This window comes from Typha angustifolia, chromosome 5 (assembly GCF_048772165.1).
Source record: "Typha angustifolia cultivar Huaian chromosome 5, ASM4877216v1, whole genome shotgun sequence".
NCBI classification, from domain to species: domain Eukaryota; kingdom Viridiplantae; phylum Streptophyta; class Magnoliopsida; order Poales; family Typhaceae; genus Typha; species Typha angustifolia.
This window is the reverse complement of record NC_133243.1, coordinates 5,797,011-5,824,791: the sequence shown is the minus strand read 5'-3', so window position 1 is coordinate 5,824,791 and position 27,781 is coordinate 5,797,011. Positions and strand designations below refer to the sequence as shown.

At 37.3% G+C, this 27,781-nt stretch overlaps 3 protein-coding genes across 6 annotated transcripts; 1 reads left to right on the top strand and 2 right to left on the bottom strand.

The window, feature by feature from the left end:
• The first annotated feature begins 804 nt into the window (after positions 1-804).
• Positions 805-14,156, top strand: LOC140759901 (protein TONSOKU). Of its 4 annotated transcripts, none has more exons than XM_073096592.1 (20): positions 805-1,151; positions 1,688-2,494; positions 3,133-3,309; positions 3,649-3,740; positions 4,425-4,523; positions 4,603-5,069; positions 5,173-5,213; positions 5,438-5,698; positions 6,232-6,376; positions 7,688-7,807; positions 8,397-8,497; positions 8,626-8,749; positions 8,943-9,055; positions 9,916-10,027; positions 10,575-10,679; positions 10,768-10,834; positions 10,935-11,055; positions 11,159-11,332; positions 13,309-13,426; positions 13,510-14,156. In XM_073096592.1, the coding sequence occupies exons 1-20, from the start codon at positions 876-878 to the stop codon at positions 13,995-13,997; spliced, it is 4,008 nt and encodes a 1,335-aa protein (XP_072952693.1). In that variant the 5' UTR covers positions 805-875; the 3' UTR covers positions 13,998-14,156. The 4 variants fall into 4 exon arrangements, with proteins under 4 accessions (XP_072952693.1, XP_072952692.1, XP_072952694.1 ...); XM_073096591.1 differs by having other exon boundaries at positions 6,229-6,376; XM_073096594.1 differs by having other exon boundaries at positions 1,012-1,151; positions 1,683-2,494; positions 6,229-6,376.
• A 365-nt stretch (positions 14,157-14,521) lies between these two features.
• LOC140760624 (pectinesterase-like) lies at positions 14,522-17,408 on the bottom strand. Its single transcript, XM_073097655.1, has 2 exons — positions 16,389-17,408; positions 14,522-15,363 (listed from the first exon to the last, which is right to left on the bottom strand). The coding sequence occupies exons 1-2, from the start codon at positions 17,302-17,304 to the stop codon at positions 14,684-14,686; spliced, it is 1,596 nt and encodes a 531-aa protein (XP_072953756.1). The 5' UTR covers positions 17,305-17,408; the 3' UTR covers positions 14,522-14,683.
• Positions 17,409-23,102: 5,694 nt separating this feature from the next.
• Positions 23,103-26,763, bottom strand: LOC140760168 (pectinesterase 3-like). The gene is made up of 2 exons (XM_073097005.1): positions 25,690-26,763; positions 23,103-23,951 (listed from the first exon to the last, which is right to left on the bottom strand). Exons 1-2 carry the CDS (start codon positions 26,732-26,734, stop codon positions 23,269-23,271), a joined length of 1,728 nt encoding a protein of 575 aa, XP_072953106.1. The 5' UTR covers positions 26,735-26,763; the 3' UTR covers positions 23,103-23,268.
• Positions 26,764-27,781: the final 1,018 nt, after the last annotated feature.

Sequence of the window (27,781 nt, the reverse complement as noted above, 5' to 3'; positions counted from 1 at the left end):
TAAGAAACTGCAGTCTCCTCCATTATTAACTAATGGCATCCAGCGATTCCAAGCTAACGTTTTACTTTGAACCATAATCTGCACGCCCTAGTCAAACAAAGCTTTTGACAATTTCTTTAGCTAAGGTTCGGTGAACTCAACCCCCATTCGATGAAAAACCTGTTTCTTTTTTACCACGCTTTAGCAATTTTTACAAGTGTTTTTTTTTCAAAGGAAATAACATTATTCTTTATGACTAGCTTACACGGTTACAAAATGTCCGGCATTTATTACAAGTTGAAACATATAAATAAATAATATATCTTAGATAAAATAAACACAAAGGAAACTAAAATAATGATAATTTTCATCCGACTTTAACAAATTAGAAGATACCTCCTTGCAGAGACTAAAAATGTTACATGGTTGACTCTATGGTGGCTCGTCAGTGCGTTGGCTTAGATGAATAACTCGATGGTGTGACGACCTAGAACGATTGCAACGTAATTGTTTGGAGTTTAGATTAGATAGTTTATTATGTTTACCGAAGTTTGATGGAGTGTAGGAGCCTTTGGATATCCAGACTCTTGAAGGAGTAAAAAATAAAAATAAATGACATTTAAAACATTTATTGGTCTCCTCAACCAAATAGAACAAAGTAGTCCTTCAAACTTCAATAGACTATTAGGCCCACTAGTTTTCTCGTCGCTAAAGCCCAAGCCCAATCTTTCAGGGGCATATTCGTAATTAGAATTAAGAGCTTTGGCGGGAAAAATATTTTCCCACCCTCCTCGTCTCTCGTCTCTCCCCTCGCCCGCCATTTCGACAAAACCCTAGCTCCTTCAAATCCTAACCCTAATCAACTAGGAACCTGGGGAAGGAGGATTCGCTCATCAATGGGGAGAGGGGAGGAGGAGGAGCTGAGGGCGGCGAAGCGTGCGTACAAGGAGGCGCAGAGAGAGGGGAACCACCAAGAAGAGGCGAGGTGGGCTAACATGATCGGCGACATCCTTAAGCAGAGGGGGGAGTACGTGGAGGCTCTCCGATGGCTTCGGATAGATTACGAGGTCTCCGTGAAGCATCTCCCCCAGAAGCAACTCTTGCCCACTTGCCAATCGCTAGGCGAGGTTTACCTCCGACTTGAACGATTCAAGGAAGCCCTCATCTACCAGGTCCGATCAGGCATTTCGTTCTAAATATCTTTCTATTTGTACTAGTAGAACTGCCGGATTGTTTAAATTTTTGTTTGGGTTTCGATTTCATGCAATTATTATTAAATTTAATGTGTTGATCGGTTGAGTGGGAAATTGGATTAGCTGGGTTACATGCTATGATTGGTATCTGTCAAAATTTTATCTTTCCTTGTCTTGTCCATAGATTGTTAAAATAAAAATTAGAATTGCTCCTCTCTCTAATTTTTGCTTCTTTTCTTAGTATATTTGCTACTGGAGAAAAGCTTATTTCCAAATCTCGTTCTATTGTTGAAGATTAATAGATATCTATCAGTAGTAAGAGAACCATTATTTTCCACTATCTCTGCTGTTGAGGACTATGATTATTCCATAACCAAGTTATGGTTCTTTTGTCCTTCTTCCTTCTTCTGTCCATGGATATTTAAAATTCTCTGCATGCCAAGGATGAAAGTTTGCCAATCATCTGTTTCTTGTTAACTGAATCATCCTTCTCTTGTTTTCTGCTAAAAGTGCAGAAGAAACATCTAGGACTTGCCAAGGAATCTAACGATCTTATTGAGCAGCAAAGAGCCACCACTCAACTTGGTAGAACTTATCATGAGATGTTTCTAAGATCTGAAAATGACCACTATGCTATACGGAATGCTAAAAAGTATTTCAAATCAGCAATGAAACTTGCAAGGACTTTGAAGGATAGTCCACCAAGTCCATCCGCAAAATCCTCATTGTTTCTGAAGGAATTTATTGACGCACACAACAATATGGGGATGCTCGAAATGGACCTTGATAATTTGGAAGAAGCTGAGAAAATTCTTCTTCAAGCTCTAAAGATATGTGATGATGAAGAGATTAGTGAAAATGATGATGGGCGCAGCAGGCTTAATCATAATCTTGGAAGCCTCTATATTGAGCTGCGTGAGTGGACTAAAGCTAGGGAGCACATTGAGAAGGACATTTTGATATGTAGAAGAATCAGCCATCCTCAAGGTGAAGCAAAGGGGTTCATAAATCTCGGGGAGTTGCATTATCGGGTCCAGAAGTATGATGATGCAACCCTTTGTTATCAGAAGGCACTCGATATTGCAAAATGTATGGAAGATGAGGATGCATTAGTTGATCAGATTAATCAGAACATTAGGACAGTTAAGGAAGCAGCAAAAGTGCTGGATGATTTGAAGAAATATGAGCAAAAGTACAAAAGGCTGATGAGGGCTACATCGGATGCACGGGGCACATCAAATGAGAGAAAATGTCTACTGGAGCAGAATACGTGCCTCGATGGCCTGATTGAGAAGTCCGGTGTGATATTTGCATGGCCAAAAGTAAGTGTATCATTTACATAATAATGAATCCTTGTACTATTTTTATTTTTTAAAAACTTCTATTCTTCTTGCTAACTTATTGGCAAATTTAGGTAGAACTATTATTTCTATCTCAACAAAGGACAATTCACAAGATATCAGTTTCCTGAGTCCTGATTACTCTATTCTAGCTGCTACTAGAACATGAATATCTTCTTACTTTCCAACATACTAAAATCATTTTGACATATTTCCAATACACAACTGCACCAATGATGTAAATTGTTTAACCTCTCTTTTGCTGATTTTTGTCATGCAGAGCACCTTGCATATTAGAACATTTCTGTTCACTTTTATGATTCATATATACTGCAAGCTTCAACATGATTTTAGTAATTTAATTTACTGTTGTCAATTACAAGACACTTTGCGAGCTAGATGCAGAAGCTGTTAAATTAGTTCATCCGACTTGCCCTTCTGGCCTACTAAAATATAGTTAATATCTTGGCACGAAAGTTAATATCTAGCTCACAATCTCAGAAAGTTCTACATGATACTAATGCATATGTAATAATCTAATAAATCAAATTGTTTTCTCTTTTCTGTTCCCCCTTTTGCTACTGACTAGACATATTTTCTAATACCATTTCATACTTTAGCATAGAGAATTTGCTAAATTAAAGAAAAGAGTGGCGGGTGAACTTTGTGACAAGGAAAAGCTGAGTGATTCTTTTCTGGCTATTGGAGAGTCATATCAAAAGCTCAGAAACTTCAGTAGAGCCCGCAAATGGTACATGAAAAGTTGGAATATATACAGGTCAATTCAAAACCTGGAGGTTAGTTTATCCAATTTTCTTAATTCTCATCAAATGATCTTTTATTCTTCTTCTGCTGGTGATAACAAAGACAGGCTTCATATTTAGGCATTTGACAATTTAGCTGTCATTATCTGTGACCTTACATTCTTCAGTGCATTGATATTTCTATTGCAAACTCCACTAAGGAGTGCAGTTTTTTACTGCCAGTTGACAACCTGCATAGTTGTTATGTTGCTTTGGTGGCTAGGTACCTATTATGTTTATAGTATTGTGGAGGGCATCCTATCAGACACTAGCATCTTGAGAAGCTGACTGTTGCTAGTTGAAGTCTAATATATTGGATACTTGTGATTTCAGGGGCAAGCATTAGCCAAGATAAACATTGGTGAGGTTCTGGACTCTTCTGGTGATTGGGCTGGTGCACTGCAGGCATTCGAGGAGGGCTATAGGTAATAACCGGAGATTCTTGGTTTGCACAAAGAAAGTTAAAGTTGGTGTCTAGTTTATATTGTGGAGTATATAACTATTGCCATTTAGTGCAAATTGTGAGCAATCTTATTTTTCCTTATACGAAACACGGATACTTTATCTGAGGTGTTGTATGCATATTTGATATAAATTAAATATAGATATGACTCTGATATGTCATCAGTATGTGCTGGATATGCCTGAAGGAGGAAAATCCGAATAAACAAAATTATTTTAATTTGTTGGGTATGGCGTGGATACGTCCGGATACATGATTGATACATTAGGATATGGCATGGATATGTTTTTCACTTATTTTTTGTCCTTAATCTAAGCATTTTGGTCAATTGGTGCGTAATGTATGAACTTATTTAGTTTATATCTTATCTAATGATGGATACTTGGTTAGTGGGTTTTTTTACAAACTTTGACACTGAATTGCTTATTGTGGATGGAATGATATACATTTTACCATATATTGTATTGTTTGACAATAGATAGCAAATATTTTTTTATTAATTTATTTATTGCCGTATCTATGCTGTACCGGTATCATATTTTTTAAAGATATGCCATATTCCCATATGTCATATCTGTATCCGTGCTTTATTGATCTAGAGTCTTTAGTTCTTATGATGTCTTTGATTTTTCTTTCATCCTTTCAGAATTGCAGTTCAAGGCAATCTACCATCTGTTCAACTTTCAGCACTGGACAACATGCATTACAGCCACATGATTAGATTTGATAATGTTGAAGAAGCCAGGTTGATAAAGGGTACATTAATCTAATGAATGGGTTACGTTGTTTAGGCAAATATCATATACAGGTTCTTTCTGCTGCAGGAAACTTCAGGAAGAAATTCACAATCTTAAACAATTATTAAATGAAGGTGTATTAAGAAGTACGGAAAGCGACTATTGCTCAGAAACTGAAACAGAAGGTGGTAACATATCTGATGATATGCCTCATGCATTCACATCACCAGAGATTGATAAGCTTGCTACTAGCGCGATTCTTGAGGATTTCGATGAGGATGTTCCTTTAGCTTTACTTGTTCACCAGAATAAGAAATCACCCAAGATCAAGAAATCACAGGTGCATGCATATGGTGCAAATGATGGCATGCCATGTCAGCTGCCTGAATGCTCTCCCAAGGTTTCAATTAATTCGTGTGATCATCAAGAATCATTTGGTCGTAAGCGTGCCCGCGTAGTCATCTCTGATGATGAAGCTGATGATTCTAACGACATGGGTCAATCAAGGAGGCTTCTTAGAAGTCCAATTGACAATGGGACTACCTCTGACAAAGGTTGGTTGAGCAGTTTGATCTTTTAGATGATTGTCAAGTCTTCATATATCTGTACTTCCTTTCATCTTCTAGCTGGTATTACATCATTTTCTTGTGATCACAGAAAATAGGAGAGATGTGCCAATTAATACAAAAAAAGAACAGGTAATTTAACAGCGATCAAATTCTTTAAACTAAGATATCTCATTCTTCTGTTTCAACTGCATGACAAACATTTTTTTTCTTCCATTTGCAATCTTTTTGTATCTTATTGAGTAAATTAGGATATCATATTAGCAACAGTTGCCATGCTCGGTTTGGCTTGGATGGCTAATCAAGTTTTAACCAGAAAGCCAATAATGGTGACTAGTGAACTTTTCTTTTATCAGGATGCTACACTTTTTGCAGAATCCAAAGATGTACATAGTGTTTGTACACCTACCCCTGTTGAAGAAAGTATTTGTTCTTTCAAATCAAAAAGCCCCATATGTGCTGCTGACAATGATATAGAGTTTGGTGATTCAACTGGAGGAAGAGCCTCTGCATCCAAACCTGCATTAAATGGGTCTGAGTTTGCTGTAGGTCATGTCCCTGGCAGTCTGCTACAAAGCAAAAATGGTGACTTAAATCTATCTGAAGATTATCATCAGGTGACTTTGTTACCCCTTTCTGTATTTAATATTTATTATGAACCATCAAATGTCAAGTAATGGACATGTTGCACTACAGTATTGTCTAGAATTGTTGCCAATCCTTTTAACTGCATTGTGCTTTTCGGGAGTTTATTCTTGCTTTATTTTCTTTTATAAGTTATGTTGGAATTCATCACCTTCCGAAATCAAATAACGTAACGAGGAATAGGTATCACAAATTAACCATGGTGGTTCTATAATTCTTAGAATCATCAAACCACAAGTGAGTAGAAAATTCATCAATATGTAACAGAAAAGAAATCATATCAAAGCGTTCCAAAGTCCAAACTATAATATTTTGCCCTTAATTTCCTCATGGTTCATGCAATAGACAAATTTATCACTGCCAATGGGTAAACTAACTATACAGAAATAATGCCTTTGTGGATCCTTAATCCTAAATGACAGTAGACCTTATAGAGTGAGTGTTGGTTAACAATGTGTTCAATTCTTTGTTATTAACTTCCTTAATATTTCTTAATGTGCAGCAGTTCTTGCCCTTTAAAATTGGAGGCAAATTGATCTATTTGAATACAAGTTCTTGCATGCATGAGGGCAATTTTAGCATTGAATATCTGAAAGTTGAATTGGCATGCCTATACTACCTTCAATTAGCCGAAGAGAGGAGGTCGAAAGGTACAATTCAAGTTCCATATATTATATTAAATAGCATGTTATTCTCATAGGCTTCAAGCCCTAACCTTTATGAACGGGAATATGTCAAAGTGAAGAAGTTCATCAAGCCTTATACAACTTGGAGGTCTATTGGAATTTCAGGCGTTATTTGTCTTTACATTGTGTCAAATATTATTTTTTTAAACCTAGCCCAGATCTCTATTAGATGCACACCAGATTGGAGAATATGGAAGATTTGCTTTCTTTAAGCCACTTAATATGGGCTTTTGGTTGACAGGTACTCTTGCATTTTTCTAATTTCTAATCCCTTGAGTCACTGCTGTTGCCATGCATTTCCTCATGGGCACAGCATTTTCAGGTGGAGCAGGTGAAAGATAAACCTAGGTGTGTAAGCATGTCATTGGTTCTGATAGGTGATCCTTCACCATTAGTAGCTGATGCATGAACTTCCTTTGATTTGCAGCCTAACAAATGCACCATAAGCAGTGAAGCTGAAATGACCAGCGTCACAAAAAAGATGATAAATGATGTGTTAAGATGATACTAGACAGATTGACCAAAGTTTTGAGTCACCACCAATTTGAGAAACGATAATCAGATCTACATTCACAGTGGATGACTTCCACAAAACCCACCTTTCCCCACCCAAAGAGAACTCTACTATCGCACAAGGCAGATTATTACTCAGCTAATTTATCTTCATCAATACGGTGAAGATACTAAAATAGATGCAACAACATTCTAGATTTCTTGTTACAATTTAGGAAAAGTAAAGATCAGCAATTAATAGGATCTTTCATCAACCAACTATATTAGTGACCTTGTGTGAGTTTCACAAACTCACCTTTCCTAATACAAGAACAACTTTGTGCTCAGAACATGATGGGGGCTTAAGAAGTAGGGCTTAGCAAAGCCTTGCGTCATTCAGGTTTCTTTGATTTGGTTCTCTCCTACATAACCAAGAAAGTAAACCATAAGTCATCCCTTCTCGCTAATATATGAGTTAGCCAGGCTTTTTCTTTGTTGGTTTCAAACTGTAAAGAGATAAAAAAAAAAAGCAGAGAAAAGATGTAGAAAAATACTAGTTTCACTAAATACCTATCTAAGTGCTGTGCCTTGAGAGCCAAATTTATCTGATTGCAACCAAATACTAAATTATTATTTTAGCTTTTTCTTTATCTGGTTCATGATATAAAAGTTATAAAGCTCATATCCTTACAAGTCATGGTAGTTTAAGGTAGAGCTGTATTTATATTAGGGAACAACTACAGATTGATATTTTGTTATGCTAATTTATGGTGCCTCTATTAGGTTTGCTGCCTGTTGTCGGTGATCTGAAGTGTGGGGGCAAAGCTATAGATTCCCTGGAATCAATTGAAGCCATTAAACACCTTGTTTGTGAGAAAAAATGGATTGAAGTGCTTGTTGATGGTAAGCATAGTAAGCTTTTTATGTTTATACTTCTCACCATTCAGACATTATTTTAGACTATGCAGTTGCTTATGCCATCAGATTTATGGGTCTTCAATGAAAAGTGCAGTGTTTATTAACTCCTGCTAATCTAATGCTTTTGAATATAAATAAATGTATGCTGTAGCAATTTCTCACATTTCTTAATGATTAGTGATTACTTTGTTGATAAGAGCTCACCTAACAAAAATTGTAATGTAGCATCAACTGACAGAATTTTTGAACATGTGCAATTAGTAAACGTACTTAGATCTGTCTAGCATATGCTATTTGTTGTATGCGAATCATGTTATATGGCAGAATGCGTAAGCCTTTCTTTTAGTTCTTGTAGAATTACACCAAATTGTAAATAGTTCATGAAGATATAGCATGTGTTGCACAGTATGATAACCATGACTCATGTTAGGATTATAACTGACCAAACTAGTTATTGCTGCTTTTGTTGCCTAGAGTAGGAATATAATGCTGTTGATTTTGTTCAAACTTTTCTTGGAAATGTGGAATTATTTCTCATTACCCTGTTATTTGCAATTGGGTTTATTTTGGAAAGGTTGGGTCCCAAAACGACTGATGAAATTGTACGTTGATCATTGTGCAAAGTTATCAGAGGCACCCAATATAAAACTGCTGAGGAAGTTATACAATCTAGAGGTACCCAACCTTTTTTGGCTTGTATCACAAGAAATTAATTTGTAGTGACGTTTGGATGATCATTTAATGACATGGACAATTTCTAACTGAGTTTATGATGGCTTTCTCTTTTTTGTGCTTGTGTGTAGGTCTCAGAGGATGAAGTCATTGTATCTGATTGTGCATTGCAGGACCTATCTGTCAGACCTTTTCTAAATGCTCTGCATGAACATAAAGCAATAGCAGTTTTAGATATTTCTCATAATATGCTAGGTATAGTTGTTACAGTTTATGACTATTGTCAAGCATGACATCACGCTGTGATGGATGCATTTTCAATTTTTCTTGGTTGTTATTCTTATTCACTTTGTGTACTAATTAACAACAATTCACATGCATATGCTTCTGCTAGTTGGTGATTGTAGTATCTTAACATGTACTAATTCTTGCTTTTGGAATTATTTAGGAAATGAAACAGTCGAGAAGCTTCAAGAGATTTTTACATCATCAAGCCAAAAATATGGTGGCTTGACGTTGGACTTACACTGCAATAGATTTGGTCCAAGTGCTTTATTCCAGGTTTTAACTCTTTGTAACCATTTTTTCCCTTCGATTGCAAATTCAACTCATCATATTCCATCATCTTCTAGATGTCTCATGAATTTTTTCAGTGCATGACTTGTATCTCTTCATAGTCACGGAGAAGAGAGGCAGTCCTCTAATGCTAGTCACATTGTCGAAGTGGTGGAATTGTGTCATGGTTTTTTTTGTCTTATACTACTTCTAGTGCAACTATTAATCATAATGGTTCATCAACAAGATTGCCAAAGAATAGGGTTTTAGTATCATAAGTTCATGATCTTAGAGAGCCATTTAATTAATTTTTCAACATTCATTATATATTTTTTGCTTTCCTTCCACTTTTGATCTATAGCATCAGTAGAGGTCTCCTAACCTATTAAAATATCTAGACATTTGGATAACCAACGGTGTGGATTCATTTTTGTGAGTCCTGTCATATATTTTTGCAAACAACTCCTGTGACATCCAGTTGTACTCATGCCCAAGAAATTTTCAAAAGCGTATTCACCATATTAGATCATTTTTGAACTAGATGTCACATCATTGGTTTTTCTCTTTGTTAGGCTGAGGAATGGAGGGAGGGAGCACAATTCATTGTAACATGTGATGGTTAACACATCCATTGCGAGCTAATGAGTTAGTTGTAGTGATGAAACTAGCTTCTTTAATGACATTAAGGCCGCATAGATCTTGCTCTTCCCAGTCTGCATTAATAGTTCTTTCACCATTTTGTTCCCTTCTAAGATTAACCTGGCTGATCATGTTGAAATTCCACGAATCCTATCTTTTCTATGTAAGTAGTTCTACATTTAATTTGTAATACTGTGCTAACTGTCGCTTTGTGTACTAATTCACAGATATGCGAATGTGCTGTCATATCTGCCCGATTGGAAGTACTTAACCTCTCTCAAAATCGGCTTACAGATGCATGCAGTTCATACCTTTACACAATCTTGCAAAATTGCAAAGGTGCATGATACTTTATAGTGTGGTTGTTTATTCTCTTAAAATTGTTCTTCCAGAGGATGTATTGAAGCTCTAATGTCAGTTCACACCAGAATAAGGTGGATTTCCTTCAATTAAAATAGTGGAATGTCTTCTTACATGCTGCAAAAAGATGGGCAGTCAAGAGTGAAGACTTGAACCAATTCATATGGAAATTTATGAAATTTGAAAGATATAAATTATAAAGTCTTGGTAAATTATTTACCCTAAATTATCTGATAAAGTTGGATAATTTAAACAGACTGATTATTTTGATTGTTGGTTTAGTTGCATATGTAAATGCTCCAATTATCTCTTTGGGAATTTAATCAGTCACTAAAGCTCATGATAAGGAATCTTATAATTGTCATAAGGAGGGTTAATGATGAAAGGTCTCCAATAAGCTGGCTACCTTTTTTTTTCCATTTCCTTTTTACGTTAAACAAGATTGCTTTCCTTCTTTACTAAGTTAGTTACAATGATCTCTATGTTTCTCCTAATGAACTTGCAATTTCATCCTTTCTTTTCATAGCGCTTTATAGCTTGAATATAGAGCAGTGTTCCATCACATCAAGAACTATTCAGAAGATTGTGGATGCTTTGCAGGAGGAATCTACCCTTTCACATCTCTCAATAGGTACTTTCTGACCTTCAATGCCATATTTCCAACTGACTTGTGTTGAATTTGGTTTTAGTTAGAAGTATTGAGAACCTGTATTTTGCAGGAAAGAATAATCCTATATCAGGAAATACAATGGTTAACCTTTTCTCCAGACTGGCATCCTTGAAAAGGTAATAGCACTCTGACATTATTATCATAATGGTTAACAGCCTGGTTCTACCTGAGTATTTGACGAATGAAACCATATAAATTACTGTTTGCCTTTGTTAGATTTCAAGAACTAAGTCTAACAGGTATTAGACTGAACAAGATCATGGTTGATAGTCTCTGCCAACTTGCTCTATCCTCAAATCTGTCAGGATTATTGCTTGGGGGAACTTGTATTGGAGTAGTGAGTCAATTGCGTTTCTGCTGGCTTATTCTTTAGTTAGTACATTTACTTTATGGCGAAATTCACCAATCTATCTATGTACCATATATTGCACTTAACACAGGATGGAGCTGTAAAGTTGACCGAGGCATTATCTACTGGATCTCAAGAGTTGTTGAAGTTAGATTTATCAAACAGTGGAATCACATCTCATGATTTCCCAAAAGTATGTGCAAATATTAGCACATTCGTTGCCATTCTTGAATTGAACCTTGGAGGAAATTCCATCAGTCAAGAGGTTTGGTTTTCTTTTTCTTTTCATCTCTAAATGTTGAGATACATCTCATCTGACATTAATAATACTTAAATAGGGAGCTATTTCTGAATTTTAAAGTCAATGACATGTCTCTGAATCAATGAAACTTGTTAAAACCTAGGGGTGTAATCTAGTCAAGCTTGATCAAGCCTGACGCTGTGTTACAAACCAAATTTGGATCTATCTGAATGTAAGAAAAATTGAGAATTTTTTTGGTGATAGCCACATGAGTTACATGTCTAATGGCTTTGATTTCACGTAAATCTAAGGTCGGGATGAAAAATTAAAAATAATACAGTAGAAGATCAGAACGGGACAAATCGGTAAATATACAACGTTGCGGCTGTTGTCACAGGGTAGTAGATGGTCAAGGATGGTGGTTGGCAGTCGTATAGTAGGGTGGCTCGTGGTGGAGAATGGTGGTTAGGATTTGGGTTTAGGGTTATGATCTATTCCTACAAAGATAAAGATGATCTAATGACTATTATAAAAGATAAAGTCAATAAAAATATATTAGTTAAACTCAAGATTCATTTAACGATCATAATCAACTCATAAGTTATGACAATTCATATTTACAGGAATAAAGTCCTAGTGGATCGGATTTATATGCAAATTATCCACTTTATTGGAATTTTAAAAATAATAAACAAATCTAACTAACTTGAATAGACTTGGCTGACTTAACCCACGTGGTCGGATCATAACAATCCACCACGCTTTCAATACATTGTTTCCAAGGTAACTAGTATGCGAGCAAGATCTTCTAGCTCATGTCGTGTTCGTGGGTCCACGGGTCTACATCCAATTCTGGCTCAGTCAGTTGACGTGCGTCCACCGAATTGTTCAATTAGTCGTCCTCAAGCTTGTACTTAGGTCCTAAGTCGCGCTCATGGGTTCTCAATTAGTTTACGCAAAGTGGTCGAACCGGTTCGTAAAAATTTGGCCTACCTTGAAATTTGTATACTTCATCTCGTTTATTCATTTGTCATAACCCTAATTTTAGGGCTGAATTTGAATTTCAGTCTAGGGGTGCCACCATAAGCCGTTGTAGCCCCGGTGGCTACTGGTCATCAGTAGTCGCCATCTGGCAATTCCTCGCAGCAGCGGAGCGATGGTCGCAAGACGAAATCAAACTCAGGCTTGAGCTAGTACCATGGCAGCCATGACACATCGCTGGTGGGTCCGTCGACCCTAGTTTTAAGATCATTGATCGAGCCTTATCGAGTCGGCTCGATTATTTCGACAATAATATATATTCATATATGCGCAAAGTATGTATATATATTTACAAGATATACATTTTGAGTGGACTATAATAAGCTTTCCCAACCTACTGAGGTATCTAATTTATCTGCCTGATTTGGCTGTTCTGCAGTGGATCCATATGCGTCATCTGGCTGGTAGAATCATTGGTGCAGCATATTGGCATGATTATTCATGCTTAGAATCATTGAACTATATAATAATTGATTGTTACAAACAGGAGGTATCTAGTTTATCTGCAGTGGATCCATATGCGTCATCTGGCTGGTAGAATCATTGCCGCAACATATTGGCATATTATTCATGCTTAGAATCATTGAATTATGATTGTTACAAACAGGACAAAGCACATTAAGTATACATATGGGAAAAATTTCTTAGTGAACCAAGTAGTCTTTTGTCAGCTAAAAGGAAGGAATGGTAATTGTTACACTGATATTGATTAGTGAAAACTTCTCACATTGAGATCATCATTGTGGGTTAACATTATGTGCCAAAAAAATGTTATCTGTATCCTGCACCATCAACGGGATGATCATGAACTTCTTACTGAGTAGTTTGATAGCCTGTTGACCATTTAGAGACACTTCTATTGAATGTCAATTTCCCATCTGCTTGCTTGCTATGAACTGTAGGATACAGATTTGCTGCGTAACTCTGTATCTGATCATCTTTTATTTGGTGACAAGCAGGGTTGTGATGCTCTGAGATCAATACTAATAGACTCCCGATGCAGTCTCAAATGTCTCATCCTTGACAAGTGTCATCTTGGTCTGGCTGGGCTTGTTCAAGTAATTCAGTCACTAGCAGGTCAGGGAATCTCTGAACCTCCCTTTTCTCCAAATTTTTTTCATTATAACAGTTCTCTTGATCTTCTCATCTTTTTCTTTCAGATAACGACTCGTTGGAAGAGCTCCATATGGCTGAGAATGCAAAAGTTGCACCCGAAAGAACCTTGCAGTACAATCCAATCACCATTGTCAGCTCAACGCCTGCAAAGCAGATGTCAAGTGGAGCTGGCAAAGCTAGTGAGATGGAAGTTGCCGATAGCGAAGATGAAATGATTGATGGTGAGCAGCAGCATACATTGTCTGGTCCTGATGGCAGCTGTGCTAGCTCTTGTGACAGGAACCTGTATTCTGGGTGTCAACTGATTCAAGAGCTTGCTGAGGCGATAGCTTCAGCAAAGAAATTGAAGTTACTAGATCTCAGTAGAAACGGGTTCTCACAAGCAGTTATAGAGGCATTATGGGCGGCATGGTCATCGAGTTCTAGATGTGGGGATATAATTGCTACTAAGCATCTCAGTAAAGATTTAGTTCATTTTTCCATGGAAGGAAACTGCTGCTGCTCTGTAAAACCCTGCTGTAGAAGAGACTGAAGGTACAATAGTTTAGATATTAAGGGAATTTGTATTTAACACTCCTGCCGCCTTCTTTTTTTCATTTATTTGTAGTTTACACATTACATTTGCAATATTTGTAAATTGACCCAAACTTTTTATCAAATATTTGTAGAAAACATCTTGCTACTGGTTTAGTTAACTAAGCTTAACCAAACACTTGTGTTAACTTTATTAAGAAGTTTATCATGATATTCTTACTTAACATAAAATATCTTATCCAGCCCAAACTATCCTACTCAATCCAATTTACCTTATCCGAAAAAGAAAGCTCTCTTTTTTCCTATTTAAGCTCTGGTTGTAAAATGCTAAAAGTGATGATGAAGAAAGGAAGAGAAGGAAAACCTTCTCCATATTGCTTCCAGCCACAGTAGTGATATACCCTATGGGTGGATAAATTTTACTCTCTGCAAACCTTGTTTGTCTTATGGGAATAGTGCTAATTTTCACAAGTAAATCGTGCAAAAGAGGAGCTTTGTATGAAAGAAAATTTTGTGCAGTCATTAATAAAAACTGAGCATTTATTGCCAAGGGGTGGGGTGCAATTCTAATTTACAGTTGGAGACACAACAGGGGCAAAATAAATAACACCAAGACCTTCATTTAATGAAGGCCTTCAACATAACTTTATCTAACAAGCAACAGCATTTATTGCCGTATATTAATTAGAGCCCAGAATTGTAACTAACTCCTGTGTCTGGTAACCATTCATCCCCAAAGATGAAATTTCCCACCGTAAACTTCGATGCTTCTGAGGAAGATAGCGATGGGTGGACTCCGGCCCACCGGACCCGTCCCGACGTCGAGGCCCCCGGGCCGGTGTTTCCATACTCTCCGTAATACAAAGTCGACAGTGCAAAACTACCCGACCACTCCTCCCATCCAGCTGCGTTTATTGAACTGTCTAAGTAACTAGCCATCACGACAGTTCTCGAATACTTCATCCACGGCCGGCCGAGGTACGTCGGCGTGCCGCCCAAGTCCGACGAGCCGATGATTCGACACTTGTGGATCGATATGCCGGTGTTCTGGTTCGGGTCGGACCGGCCTTGGGCCGTCACGGAATTCTTCTGCCCCGAACCGGGCTTCCGCGGTTGGATGTAGCAGTTCTGGAGGACGACCGCGGAGTTGCCGAAGATGAAGTCAACGGTGCCGTAGATGTCGTCTTCCGCGTAGAATTGGCGGTTGGAGTGGGTGTAGAGGGTGTCTTGGTAGCCCTGGATTGAGCACTGGTACACGACGGATTTGTCCCCGCCGACACGGAGGGCGACGGCCTGGTGCTTCGCAGGGCCGGCGTTGTTGATTATCGTCAGGCCTTTGGCTATGAATCCTGGTCCCATAGCAGCTGCAACAATATACTACGGTAATGTAACAATATTCACTTATTTACGATAAATAAATAAAACAAGGAAATCGTTCATTTCACCAAGTAGACTTTAGTCTCTGAGAAAATTAAATTTCACCCATCTAAATTTATTTTACCCTGTCTATAATTTTATTTATATTATTTTACCCACTATTCTAACTAAAATATTATACTCGTTAAAAAAACCAGATAAAGTGATATAAATAAAACTATGAAGATAAAAAATAAATTTAGACCTAATCAGAGACTAACATATTGAGTTTTTCCCTTAATCTTATTATGAAAAATATTCTCTTTATTATCTTAGTCTTAGACATCAATATATTTATATTGGCTATTATTGTAAGTTAATAGTATTTGCTTTTCACCTATAATAAAATAGTAACTAGATTCTTCGCAATCCCTACGTATATAGCTGGATTATTTTATTATGTGTCCACTTGGCCAGTTGCAAAGCCATATTTGTTTGATTAGCATCAAAAGCCAAACTGATTTTCTATTTTGTACGATCGCCCCTTTTTTTAAAAATTTTATTTTGCAGAACTAACCAAAACTAATTGTAATCACCTAATTAGTATTGTCTTATGTAACGATAATTATATTTTTGGCTTTATTGTTTTGTGCAACCGAATCCAAAATTTTGGACTAGCTTGTAAGGATAATTTAACACATGGTTGCAAATTTGGAATATACACAATTAGCATACTTTCTCAACTTCATGGTTTATCTAGACTAGATATGCTAAAATATTTAGGTTTGTTTTCTTTTTACTATATTTTTAGCGTTTTTATGTAGAGTATATACTTGAAAGAAAATTTAAAAAATTTCAAGTACTATAATAAAAAAAAAAAAAGATGTAGAAGGTTTTAGTATTTTAAGTATGTAAATATTTTGAAGTCGTCGTGAAAAAAATAATAATAAATTCAACCGAATAGTGTAGTAGTAATATGCAAAAGGAACCCCCAAGTTTTATTTTATTCGTGAAGAGTGTAAAAATTTCGTACCAACGGTAGCGGACTCATAAGTGCTCCATCCGTCTTGGGCGTTGCGGTGGGCCACAATGACCGATTTACCCTTGCCGTCACCCATCAGCATGACGTTCCTCTGCTTCGTCGTCACCTTGATGTTCTCGTTGTACGTCCCTGCCTTCACGTAAATTACGCTCCTGCCACCGCTCGCCGCCAGCGACGCGTCAGCGATCGCCTCCCCGATCGTCTCGTGGGTCCCGCTACCGTCCGTGGCCACCACAGCGTCCGCTTTGATCTCATCAGGGGAAGCTTCCAGAAGCCTCCTGTCGGCCGCCGACACCCAGCTGGGGAACTTTCTAGAACCTCCCAGAAGCTTCCTCCCCAGCTTCCCTCTCCCTCCCCCCCCGGCGCCGCTCTCGTGGAGCGCGAGCGCGTTGCTTATGAACTGCGTCAGCCCGTTGACCTGCGACTCCAGGGCGCGCCGCGCGTGCGAGTCCCTCACGCCGGCGAGGCTCTCCGCGCACGTGGCCTGGTTCGTGAGGGCGGCGCTGAGCCACGTGCTGACGTCATGGGGGCTCGCCCCGTCCTCCGCCAGCCTGGCGACGTCGTCGAGCTGCTCCAGGCTGGACTCCAGGAGCTCGAGGCAGTCGTCGACGCCGGACGGGCGGCTGGGCTTCGACTTCTGGCTGTACACCGAGAAGTTGTACGCCACGTCACGTGCTGACCTAACACGGCCCATCGCGAACTGCACGGAGACATCGAATAGTTGTTTACGTGATTTAGGTTCGACGGCGGTGGCGACGGCCGACTCGCACGCCTCCGGGTAGAGCGTCGTCTTGCAGACGTCAGAAATGCTGATAGTACTATTTAGTTGTTCAGAAGATGCTACTACTATACTAGTAGTACTCAAGAATAATACGAATAAAAGGGTACTTATCCATCTCAAGGCCATTTTATTCGTACTTACAATAATAAAGAAAAATATATAAGAGAGAAATAAGAGGAAAGAGAGAGCGAGAGAGAGAGAGAGAGAAAGAGAGAGAGGACTTTGGTGATCTATGAGGCTAATAGGAGTTTTATAAAGAGAGTATATATAGAGAAAGGTGGTAGAATGGTAGTCGCATGGATGAGAGTAGTCGAAGTCTTTGTTTAGTGGAGGAGTCAAACTCAAGGGTCCACGAAAAACGAGTGGAATACTAAGCAATAAGCATAATAATCGAACAGGAATCAAAGTAGTGCCTACTTGTTTGTTCCTTAATGCAATTTACCTAGTCATTGGAAGTAACTAGGCTAATAGATTTGCATGGTATGGTATGATCATTAGATTAATGAGCATTTACATCACACAGTTTAAAGTTGCATAACATTACCATCTCTTTGTCACATTGCATCATGCAGAAAAGGATAAATATAGCTAAGTGTATTTCATTCATCTACTCGTATTAAATATATAGAATTAATGTCCTTTAACATTATTCTTTCTTGCACTCATCATCCATATCTGTTGTTTCTTCATCTAATTTTTTTTTTCAGAATCCTCATCAAATGTTTAGGTCAGAATTTAATTTTCTGTCAGAAAATTATTTTTTTTATGGAAAATTATTAAAAGAGAATGCATGCGCCATGTAGATAGTTACGCGATGAAATTGATCACGCTTTCTTTAGTATCAAAATCAGGAAAGAATATTATACACGTAAACTTACCTATCAAAGGAGTAGCGATCAAAGTTTTAACGTTGTTACCGTATAAATTTCCCGTACGAGGAACTTTTTGTGTCATTATTTAGTCAATTTAGTCATTATCGGTAAAGTATTTTCATCGTTAAGGGGTGACGTAGAAGAATTGAGTTACAAATCGAGATCAAAGATTCTTTCTGGCTAAGATGATGACATAAAGATGGCAATCAAAGTGAGTATTAATTAGGTGGAATGTCATGTTCCTTTGTGTAATATATGCTTCTTTCGTTTTCATGATAGTATTTAACTAGTCAACATTCAAAGCAAACATTTGATAGATAAATTAGAACTTTCTGAAGCCTATTATTTACATGCTTCTCATTTACAATGCCATCTTTATAATGTCCCATAATGTTCTTGATAGGAACAAATTCATTAGAACAACATTAATTTATCAATAGGTATGAGATTGTACAATTTTTCTTCAATGAACTAATCAAATTAAGAGAATTCTTTTTCGAATTGCAAACAAATTTCAGGAAAAGTAGTGTTGCATTTGTTATGTAGACAAGAACAGGCATGCATATGTTCTGATCATGTAGTACAAAAGGAAAAGTATAAAATGGAAAAGTAGGTATACAATCAACAGAATGAAATGGAAAAGTAGGTATACAATCAACAGAATGAAATGGAATAGTATAACAGCTAGAAAGGGTAAGATTATATACGTCTGAAATAGCTCTTTCCTCTTCTTCTCTATTATCTAGATCATGGCTATTATAACTCTCTTTAAAATAGATAGATAAATCCATAACTTGCTCATTAAAAATTGGAAAAATCCTGGCATCTTCTCTTGCCTTCTCTTTAGAAAAAACAGTATCACGACACATCTTTTGCCTATATGCCTATACCAGAGCCCTTATTCATTACATATATATAACAAGCTATTTCTTTGTCTACAATAGTAGTTCTTTCTCCATAGAAAAAGAGTTAATTTAATTATTCAACTTGCATATAAAAAACTAGCATATATTGCAATAATTTGGTATAGCATAGATCTTCTAATTTCCTCTCTCTCTCTCTCTCTCTCTCTCTCTCTCTCTTCACTTACACCGACATTATCGATTGTTTTTTAATGTAGTTTTCTCCAATGCTTTTTTCAACCCCAATTTGCATATATTTCGCCAATATTGGTGCCTCTTGGTCCACACATTTGGGGCAGTTGCCACTGGATAACTACAAATCTGGTAGCCTTGAAGTGCAATCACGAAGATATCACTTTCTTGGCGAGTCTGAAAGACTACCAAAGAGTGCAGCATAGGAAGGATAACTACTAAATCAGTCTTTGAAATGGTTGCGATTTGTGTCTCCTACAATGACTTGCAAACTTCTCTATGCCCCATCTCAACTTTATTTCTTGTACTCTTCCCATATACAACAATAGGAACCCATCTAATCTAAGAGAGGCATCTTTCCTCTAAGAGTAATTGACGTATGAACAGTAATGGATCTTATAAGACTAGTTGGGATGTCACGGACTAGTACTGCAAGAATAATACGGATGAATGTACTCATATCAGCTAACTGAAGGATTCAGGATTGCAAGCAAATAAGTTTGCTCTTATCTATTAGCCTGAAGAGACTAGATGTTGTGCCACTAGTTTTGACTCCCAAGCTTAAGACAGTCCTTTTGTTTTGGCTCTTGTAGGTGTTCTGTCTCCATGACAATAGGAATCTGATAAGATAAGACCATTATTCTCATCTTGACCTCTTTTATTTTAGGATAATTCTTTAACACTCAGTACTGACTAGAGAAAAAAATCCACTATTCCATAGTAAATTGATGGCCAAAATGTGACCCAAACCCCAAAGTTGAACGGGCTACTACTTGTGATTATATATGTATATATACTATTATATGACTAAGTATAGGTGTAGCTTGGATTTGTATTAGAAAATAACATTGGCAGTGTTGTAGCTAATTCTTAAACAGTGAGCACAACAGATGTAATAACTAGGATATATACACCACACCATACAAAAATAGCTAATAGTAAGAATTAAATGCGGCTTTGAACTTGTGTTGAGTAACCAGTTGACTTAAAAGTTTAAATTATTAAGTAACGAGCATATAGTATCTATAACAAATAGAAATATTTTATGTTCTCTCCCAATAAAAAAAGAAGAAGTAATAATCTTCAATTGGATGAAACAAGCAACTCAAACTAGATAAATAACTTTGGGATAAAGAAAAGTGCAGTAGTGATATATCAAATCAATGTATAAAACCTAAGTATGATCGCCAATTCTCCATTAGTGTGACACCAAAAAAGAGAAAGGAATCGAAGGTTATTTTCCATACACGGCCCTACGAGTTGGTGGGCTTTCATGTTGCTCTGGCACATGGGATGCCGGAATAACACGTACAATTTTATGAAGTGGGTTAGTAGGAGAATATAACTATATATACCACAAAACTTAATTGCTAAAGATTAGGTTGGTTGTCTTTGTAATTGGCCTGAATGAAGTGTGACATATATGTATGGTATATATGTATGTACGTATTAGAGACACATAATCCGTATATAATTAGTTGTAGGAGCTCTCAAATAGATTTATGATAGCTAGATAGCACTGATATATATATTCTCTAGCGCACTTGATATAAGGAGATTTGAATCTAGGAATGAGACTTCTAAACTCCCACCTAATGTATCACATTAATAGTTCAAGATATACTTTTTAAATAACTAAAATTAAAAATATTATAGATTTCATAATCCTACATATGTCTTTTTAAGGCAAAACAAAGTGTCATCTAATTGGTATAAGTTTTGAAAAGTTCCCTTGCTACAAAGGCTAAAGTCTCTTCTTCCAAGGGGAAAAAGAAAGAAACAGTAATTGATCACAGTTTGGCTAGGATGGCAACTAACGTACGTGAACAGTCCTTTTGTGTTCTTATCTTCTAGCTTAGAAAGAAACCAAAGATACATTTCATACTCATTGACTTCTTCAGAGGAAAGGGTGGAATCCAACAAAATAGAGCATTTGATATGAAAAGTGGAGCTTTCAGTAGGACCCGTGCACCCAATCAATGTCAATAACGGACATCGTTTAGTCTCAATCATGATAAGAAGCTACATAAAAGACTACTTGTTAGAGGAATAAATAGGAAGAACGAGGGTAATGTGCATGGTTTATGGTACCGTTGAAGGTTGAGATGTTGCATTCCATCTCACTAGTGGAGATGAATAACTGGACCTCTGGAAAGAGACTGTCGTTTGGAACAAATCTAACAGGGTGAGAAAGAGAGAGATTCCTCAAAAACCAATTGGATAAAGTTGAGTTCTTTGTCTTCAAGATTTGGAATAATTTGAGGCGCTTTTTTTTTTTTGTTGTTGTTGTTCTTCTGATTAGAAAGAATGCCGGTAGGCTGATTCCTTTTCATTTAATTCAAGTAAAATTTAAATTTAATATAATGCAATCAAGAGGAATAGAGAGTTGATCCCTATGGTAGAGCTTATGTTGAAAATTGGCTCGAAATTAAGAAAACTGTTCGAATCGAATGGTTAACTGAGTTCGAACGACGTTTATTGCAATTTGATGTTGTTCTAGTTTTGTATGCCGGCGTTCGAACGACGCCCATCCGTTTAAATGAGATGGAAGCTTTAGAATGACATTTGGATATTCGAATAACTGAGATTTGGAAGGTCACAATGTTCAAAAGGCGTTCAAATGTGTTAGGCGTTCGAATGTCATTCACCAATTCGAAGAATTCTGCAAGGCGTGTGTTTGCAACGGTGCATGTGCGTTTGAACGTCGTTCACCTATTCTAACGGCCTACGGAACATGTTACCAGCAATGCACGGACGTTCAAACATCCATCCATTCAAATGGCTCACATGTTTTCTTCAGCCTCAAATTAGCTTTATAAATAAATAAGTCGAGTTTTAGGGGTTGTGGTGGGAGCAAGTTGCAAGAGAGAAAATGTGAGACTTTTGCATGAGGAGAGAGCTTTATAAGAGAGCACTGCTCTATTGCATTTGAGAGAGATTAGGGAGGGGGAAACCTTTTGTATTTACATATCTATTTGTATTGAATTAGTGGATTGAAGTTTTGCATCACTTATGGATGTAGGCATGTCGCTGAACTATATAAAATTTTGTCTCTCATTCTCTCTTCTTTGTGGTTTGCATTTATTTTAGAGTCCTTATCTGTGATTTAATAAGGTACTAGAAGATCTCTATATTTAACATCTTAATTATGGATTTTCCATTTGGTATTGATATTAGCTTTGTTAATATTTAGTTTACCTTAATATTTTGTTATCCTATTGGATTTGTTTGTGAGATTAAGACCGCTTCCGTTGCCCTATTCCGCACAACAATGAACTCATAGGTATCAAACTCATGAAGATTATATAGATTACAATTAATAATAACCTACATGTGTCAAGATGCATTTATTTTGGAGTCTTTATTTGTGATTTGATTGGGTATTAGAAGATCTCTATATTTAATGTTTTGATTGTGGACTTCCCATTTAGTATTAATACTAGCTTGCTAATATTTAATTTATCCTTATCTTTTGTTATTTTATTGGATTTGTTTGTGGGATTGGGGATTCGCTTTTGCTGCCCTATTTGGCACAACTGCTTCGAAATCAGCACAACAATGAAATCATATGTATCAAACTAGTGAGAGCAATATAGATTACAAGTAATAACAGCCTAGATTCACTTAAAGACAAGTTAGGATAAGCAAAGCTCCGGCCCAGCTTTATCCACGATATCAATGGCTGTATCTCCCACAGCAAAGATTCTTAGTACCACTGGGAAAGATACAAGGAAATTTTGTAGCTATTGGGGAATTGTATCTTTCTTTTATAGCTCTTGTAATTCCATCTATAACTTTCCACATTGATGTGTTAGGTTTGTTGGATAGTATAGACACATTAGAAACATTCTTCTAAATTTACTGCAGCATAACTTTGCAAGATGACAAATCTTCTCCAGTGGCATAGAACTAACATCTGTAGTGGCTCACAAGATTAGTCAATACCTAGATGTGAGGTGAAGATATAAGATAATGCCATTCTGTATATGAATAGTTTGAATGTTTAAGAATTTTTAAACCTAGGAATTAATTAGAATATGAAATTACAAACCGAGGTTACACTTGTTTGAATCAACTTACAATCTGCACATCAAAAGCATTTCAAAACAACTTAATTCCTTCCACTACCCCAATGTTGATTGGAACACCACACCAGTCTCTGCAATCCAATCACTACCTTTCAGGAACAACTCAACTGTATACTTCTTAGCCTCTTCAGCAGTGATTGCTGGCATATACCCAGGCCACTTCACTCTCTCAGCAACACTAGACCCCGGCCCGGTATTCTGGTACTCGGAGTAGCATATTGTATCAGGGGGCAACGTACCTGCTACCCACGACAGCCAACCGGCTGGGTGGATAACCGAACCGATCTCCGATTGCATGATGATCGTCGTCGAGTAGTCCTTCCACGGTCTACCTAGGTATGTGGGCGCTGTTACATTGTCATAAGGTGTTATGCTACAGCCTTGGATTGATATGCCAGTGTTCTCATTTGGGTCCTTTTTTCCTTGGGCCGTGATGATGTTTTGTTGGTTGGGCAGGGCCTGCCTGGGCCGAATTTTGCAGTTTTGGAAGACGACCGAGGAATCGCCGAAGATGAAATCGACGGTGCCGGTTATGTCGCATTCACGGTAGAATTGCCGGTAGGAGTGAGCATAGAGAGTGTCTTGGAATGCGTCGAACGAGCAGCGGTAGAAGACTGAGCAGTCGGAGCTCGACCGGAGGGCAACAGCTTGATGCTTCTCTGGGCCGGCAGAGTTCTTAAAGCCCATGTCCCTTGCCATGAACCTCTTTCCAGCAACAGCTGAGGTATGAAATGTTGTACACATTATTAAACACTATGATCATAAGCAATTTTAGCTGGACTTTTTGGTAATAATGGCATTGAAATAAACTCTATCTAATCTTATTGTTCTGAAAAGGGAAACAAAAAGATTATGTTATATTTTTCTACTTTATTCTTGGTCAGCATACGTTACGAAGCACCATATCAGTGAAACGTAAATGGTCTGATTTGATAAATTTATAAATACTATATTACAAAATAGAGTCATTTTTTATGGAAGTATTTTATTATCCTGAAGAAATAATTATTCTAAGTTAATCAAAGTTGCTGATTGTGAGAGCTATATACTTGATAAGAACTATAGTAGTTTAGCGAATAATTTAAAAATTATAATAGAACTGCTAATAAGTTTTGAGAAAGAATAATAGATTCGTCAAAAACTCACCAACACAAACAGACTTTAAAAAAGCATCACATGATGCAACTGGCCGTCCTGAGACAAGTGCCATGAGCCGTCAGACAAGTGGTCTTGGTCTATCTGACTATCTCCCATCACAAGGCGCCAGTGGGATTATAATCTATTTAGATTTTCTCCCAACTTTAATGTATTTTATTAAGATTTTTATTGTTCTTTTCACTATGTTTTTCAATTCAACGCTTGATATTTTCAATAAATCATTCAAAACATTCTGAGTAGTGCGTGTTTGGTGATTTATTAATGACAATATAGAGATCAAATTAATAATATTGAAACAAAAGGTTTAAACTGCAATAACCACATTACTGCAAAATGAAAAAAAGAAGAAAACCCCTAGTCTATTTCATCGTTAATAGTTTATCCTCTAAATTACTGACTGCCGGAATTTCCGGCCCACAAACTTGAAAGTAATTGATTGCACATAGTTATCAAAATCCGACTGCATCAACTAACAAACCAGTTCGATTTTAACCGATGCAAGCAGGCTATTTTTTTGGCAAACCGATTAGATATCTTCATTTTACAAAGTTATCATTAATATTTAGTTATTCTATTCTTTACTCTAAAGGAATTTTAGTCTTAAAATTTTAAAAATGTTTCACTAAAACATAATTTTGTCTTAAAATTTTTCAGTCGTTAATTTATCAAATGTATTGATCCCTATAGTTCTATTTAAATTTCATGTCTTTTGTGCTGGTAAATTATATTTGTGTTAAAAATATTTAGTTAACAACACGTTGTTGGATTACTATGCAGGAATTGATTCATATGCTACTAGCTGTGATATGCAATACCACAAGTTTATAAATTTTGATGTTAACCATAAAGATTAGATAAGACATACAATTATACTCCTCCTAATTCATAGCTATTTGTTAGAATTATTTATATAATACTTAAATATTTTTAAATATTTGTTTTAGAAAAAAATCAGTGATCCGATCTAGTGAACCTCCCATAACGATGGCTATGCACAGCCAATTACAGGCTGACAAGTAATAATGGAATGCAGAAATTTCCTACAGACAGGCTGCAGATGATCCCATTAGAGAGTATCATTATTATTTCATAAACTAGTTCTCTCCGTAATTTAAACAACTTTCTTTAGTAATACTTTGACTCAAAGTATGCATCATTTGAACCTAACACTCATCAACCTAAGTACCGAACCAGCCAAATTAGTAAGCGTCTATTTTGCAAACAGCACCCTAATGCAAATAAGAAAGGAAAGAAAACGTCCTAAAATTTATACTCCAAGTATGTTCGAGAAGAACTCACCAAAGGTTGCAGTGGAAAAAGTCGGCGTCCCGTCCACAAAATTCAACTTCCCGTCGACGATCGTCTTGTACATGCCGTCTCCCACCACGATCACATTCCATCTGTTCTTGTCGATGAGCACATTTTCTCGATACACCCCTTCTTTCACATAAATAACAAATGGGTCCTTGCTCTTCTTGGGAATCATGGCGATAGCCTCGTTGATCGTCTTAACTTGCCCTGTTCCATCTTGGGCAACCGTCACGTTCGGCTTCAACCGGCTCAAATCTTGCAAAAGAGCCCTTGGAAATCGGTGATTTCCAGTGGTCGCCAGTAGCTTCCGGTGGAATCTCGAGGTGAATTTTTCAAAAGCACCCAAAACTTTTGTCGCAATAGCTAGACTGTTACTAGTGAACTGGGTCGAATTCGCCATGGCAGCCTCCAATTTCTCCTTAATGCTCTCCGTGGTCCCTTCGAATCCATCGAGGCACGTATCTTGATCGGTGATGGCCGCGCTGATCCAAGTTCTGAGATCGTTGATCGACGAAGCCGTCAGCGATTTCCCCTCCGACGCTGATCTAATCGACGAAATCGAATCATTCAATCGATCGATCGCGTCGGCGGATAGCTCCTTGCAATCCCTAACCGCCAACACAAGCCTCTTGTCGTTCAAAGGGATGGTGAAGTTGGCGATCGAGGAGGAGACCTTCGAGATCTCATCCATGGCGACGCGAAGAGAGATCTCGAAGAGCTGCTTCGGATCGTTGCGTACGGCGGAGATCCCGTTCGCCGAGGAGATGCTGGAGAAGCACGAGGTGGGGTACCGCGTAACGCTACAGACCACCTTGATGGAGTCGGATAGCGATGTGGACGAGGTTTGGGAGGAGTCACCATCGCCGGTGCTTTTGCTTCTGACGGCGGCGATGGCGATGCCGATAACGATGGCGACGAGGACGATGGCGGCGACGCCGATAACGATGAGGCGGTTTCTGGATTTCCGGCGGAACTCGCGGTCTTCCGCCGGGTTCACCTTGCCGTATCCTTTGAAGGATTTGATGGTATCCATTCTTTAGCTCTTTCAGTGGTACTGCTGCTGCCTGCTGGCCTGTGGAGTGGGAGTGGAATTTGGGGAGTTCTATATAGATTTGATTTTAGGTTAAATTACATTTTCAACCCTGACCTATAACTTATTCACACTACACCGTTGAAAAATTAAGTAAACTCGGACAGAAATCACGATATAGTCTCAATTCTTTTTTCCTTTTTCAGTTAATTGCACTTTAGCTCGGTTTAGCTCAAATTTACCAAATCTACTGTATTTAAAATTTTTTACTTGAAAAAAAGTTATAAAAACTTAGATATATTTTTAACATATTTAAAATAATATGAATCTATTGATGAGAATTTACATTAAATATGACAAAAAAATGATAATTATACTTTAATTAATTTTTTTAAAAGTATTATTTTTTTATAAAGAAGGCAAACTGCACATAGCACCCTACATTAAAACATTGGGAGCTCCAAATCCAGGGACTAAACAACTGCATCTCACTATGATCGATCAGACATGGTTTGCTATCTTATAAAACAATGTCCTAATGCAAAAGTCCTATTCCACTGCATCTGTTCACATTCAGGCTCAAGTTTTTTCCCTTAGACGAGTATGATCACATTGTTTGAGATCTTCCCAACCGCGTCTCTCCTTACCAGTAGTATGATATTAATGCAAATATATATATATATATATATGTCAGTTGTGTTAGACCCGGTCTGTGGTTGGTCATGATTATTATTTTCCTAACTACTACGCCTCAAGAACTTATTTATGATCCCTTCAATTTAGTCCCTGGTAAGATGCTAAATTTGTAAATTATCTTTTTATTCAATGTCTTGCATTTTACTTTCATATGCTTTAATGCTTTATACCTTGCCGCATGCTAAGATGTTATAAAGGTTATATAAAAGAATGGGAGTACTAAGACACAAAAAACTTGTTGTAAATAATAATAAATATAAAGTTAGAGGTTCTTTTTATAAATACACCTTAAAAATGATAGTATGTCAAGCGAACAGACGATTCCAGGCTGAGTTGCTTCTTCTACTGGGCCAG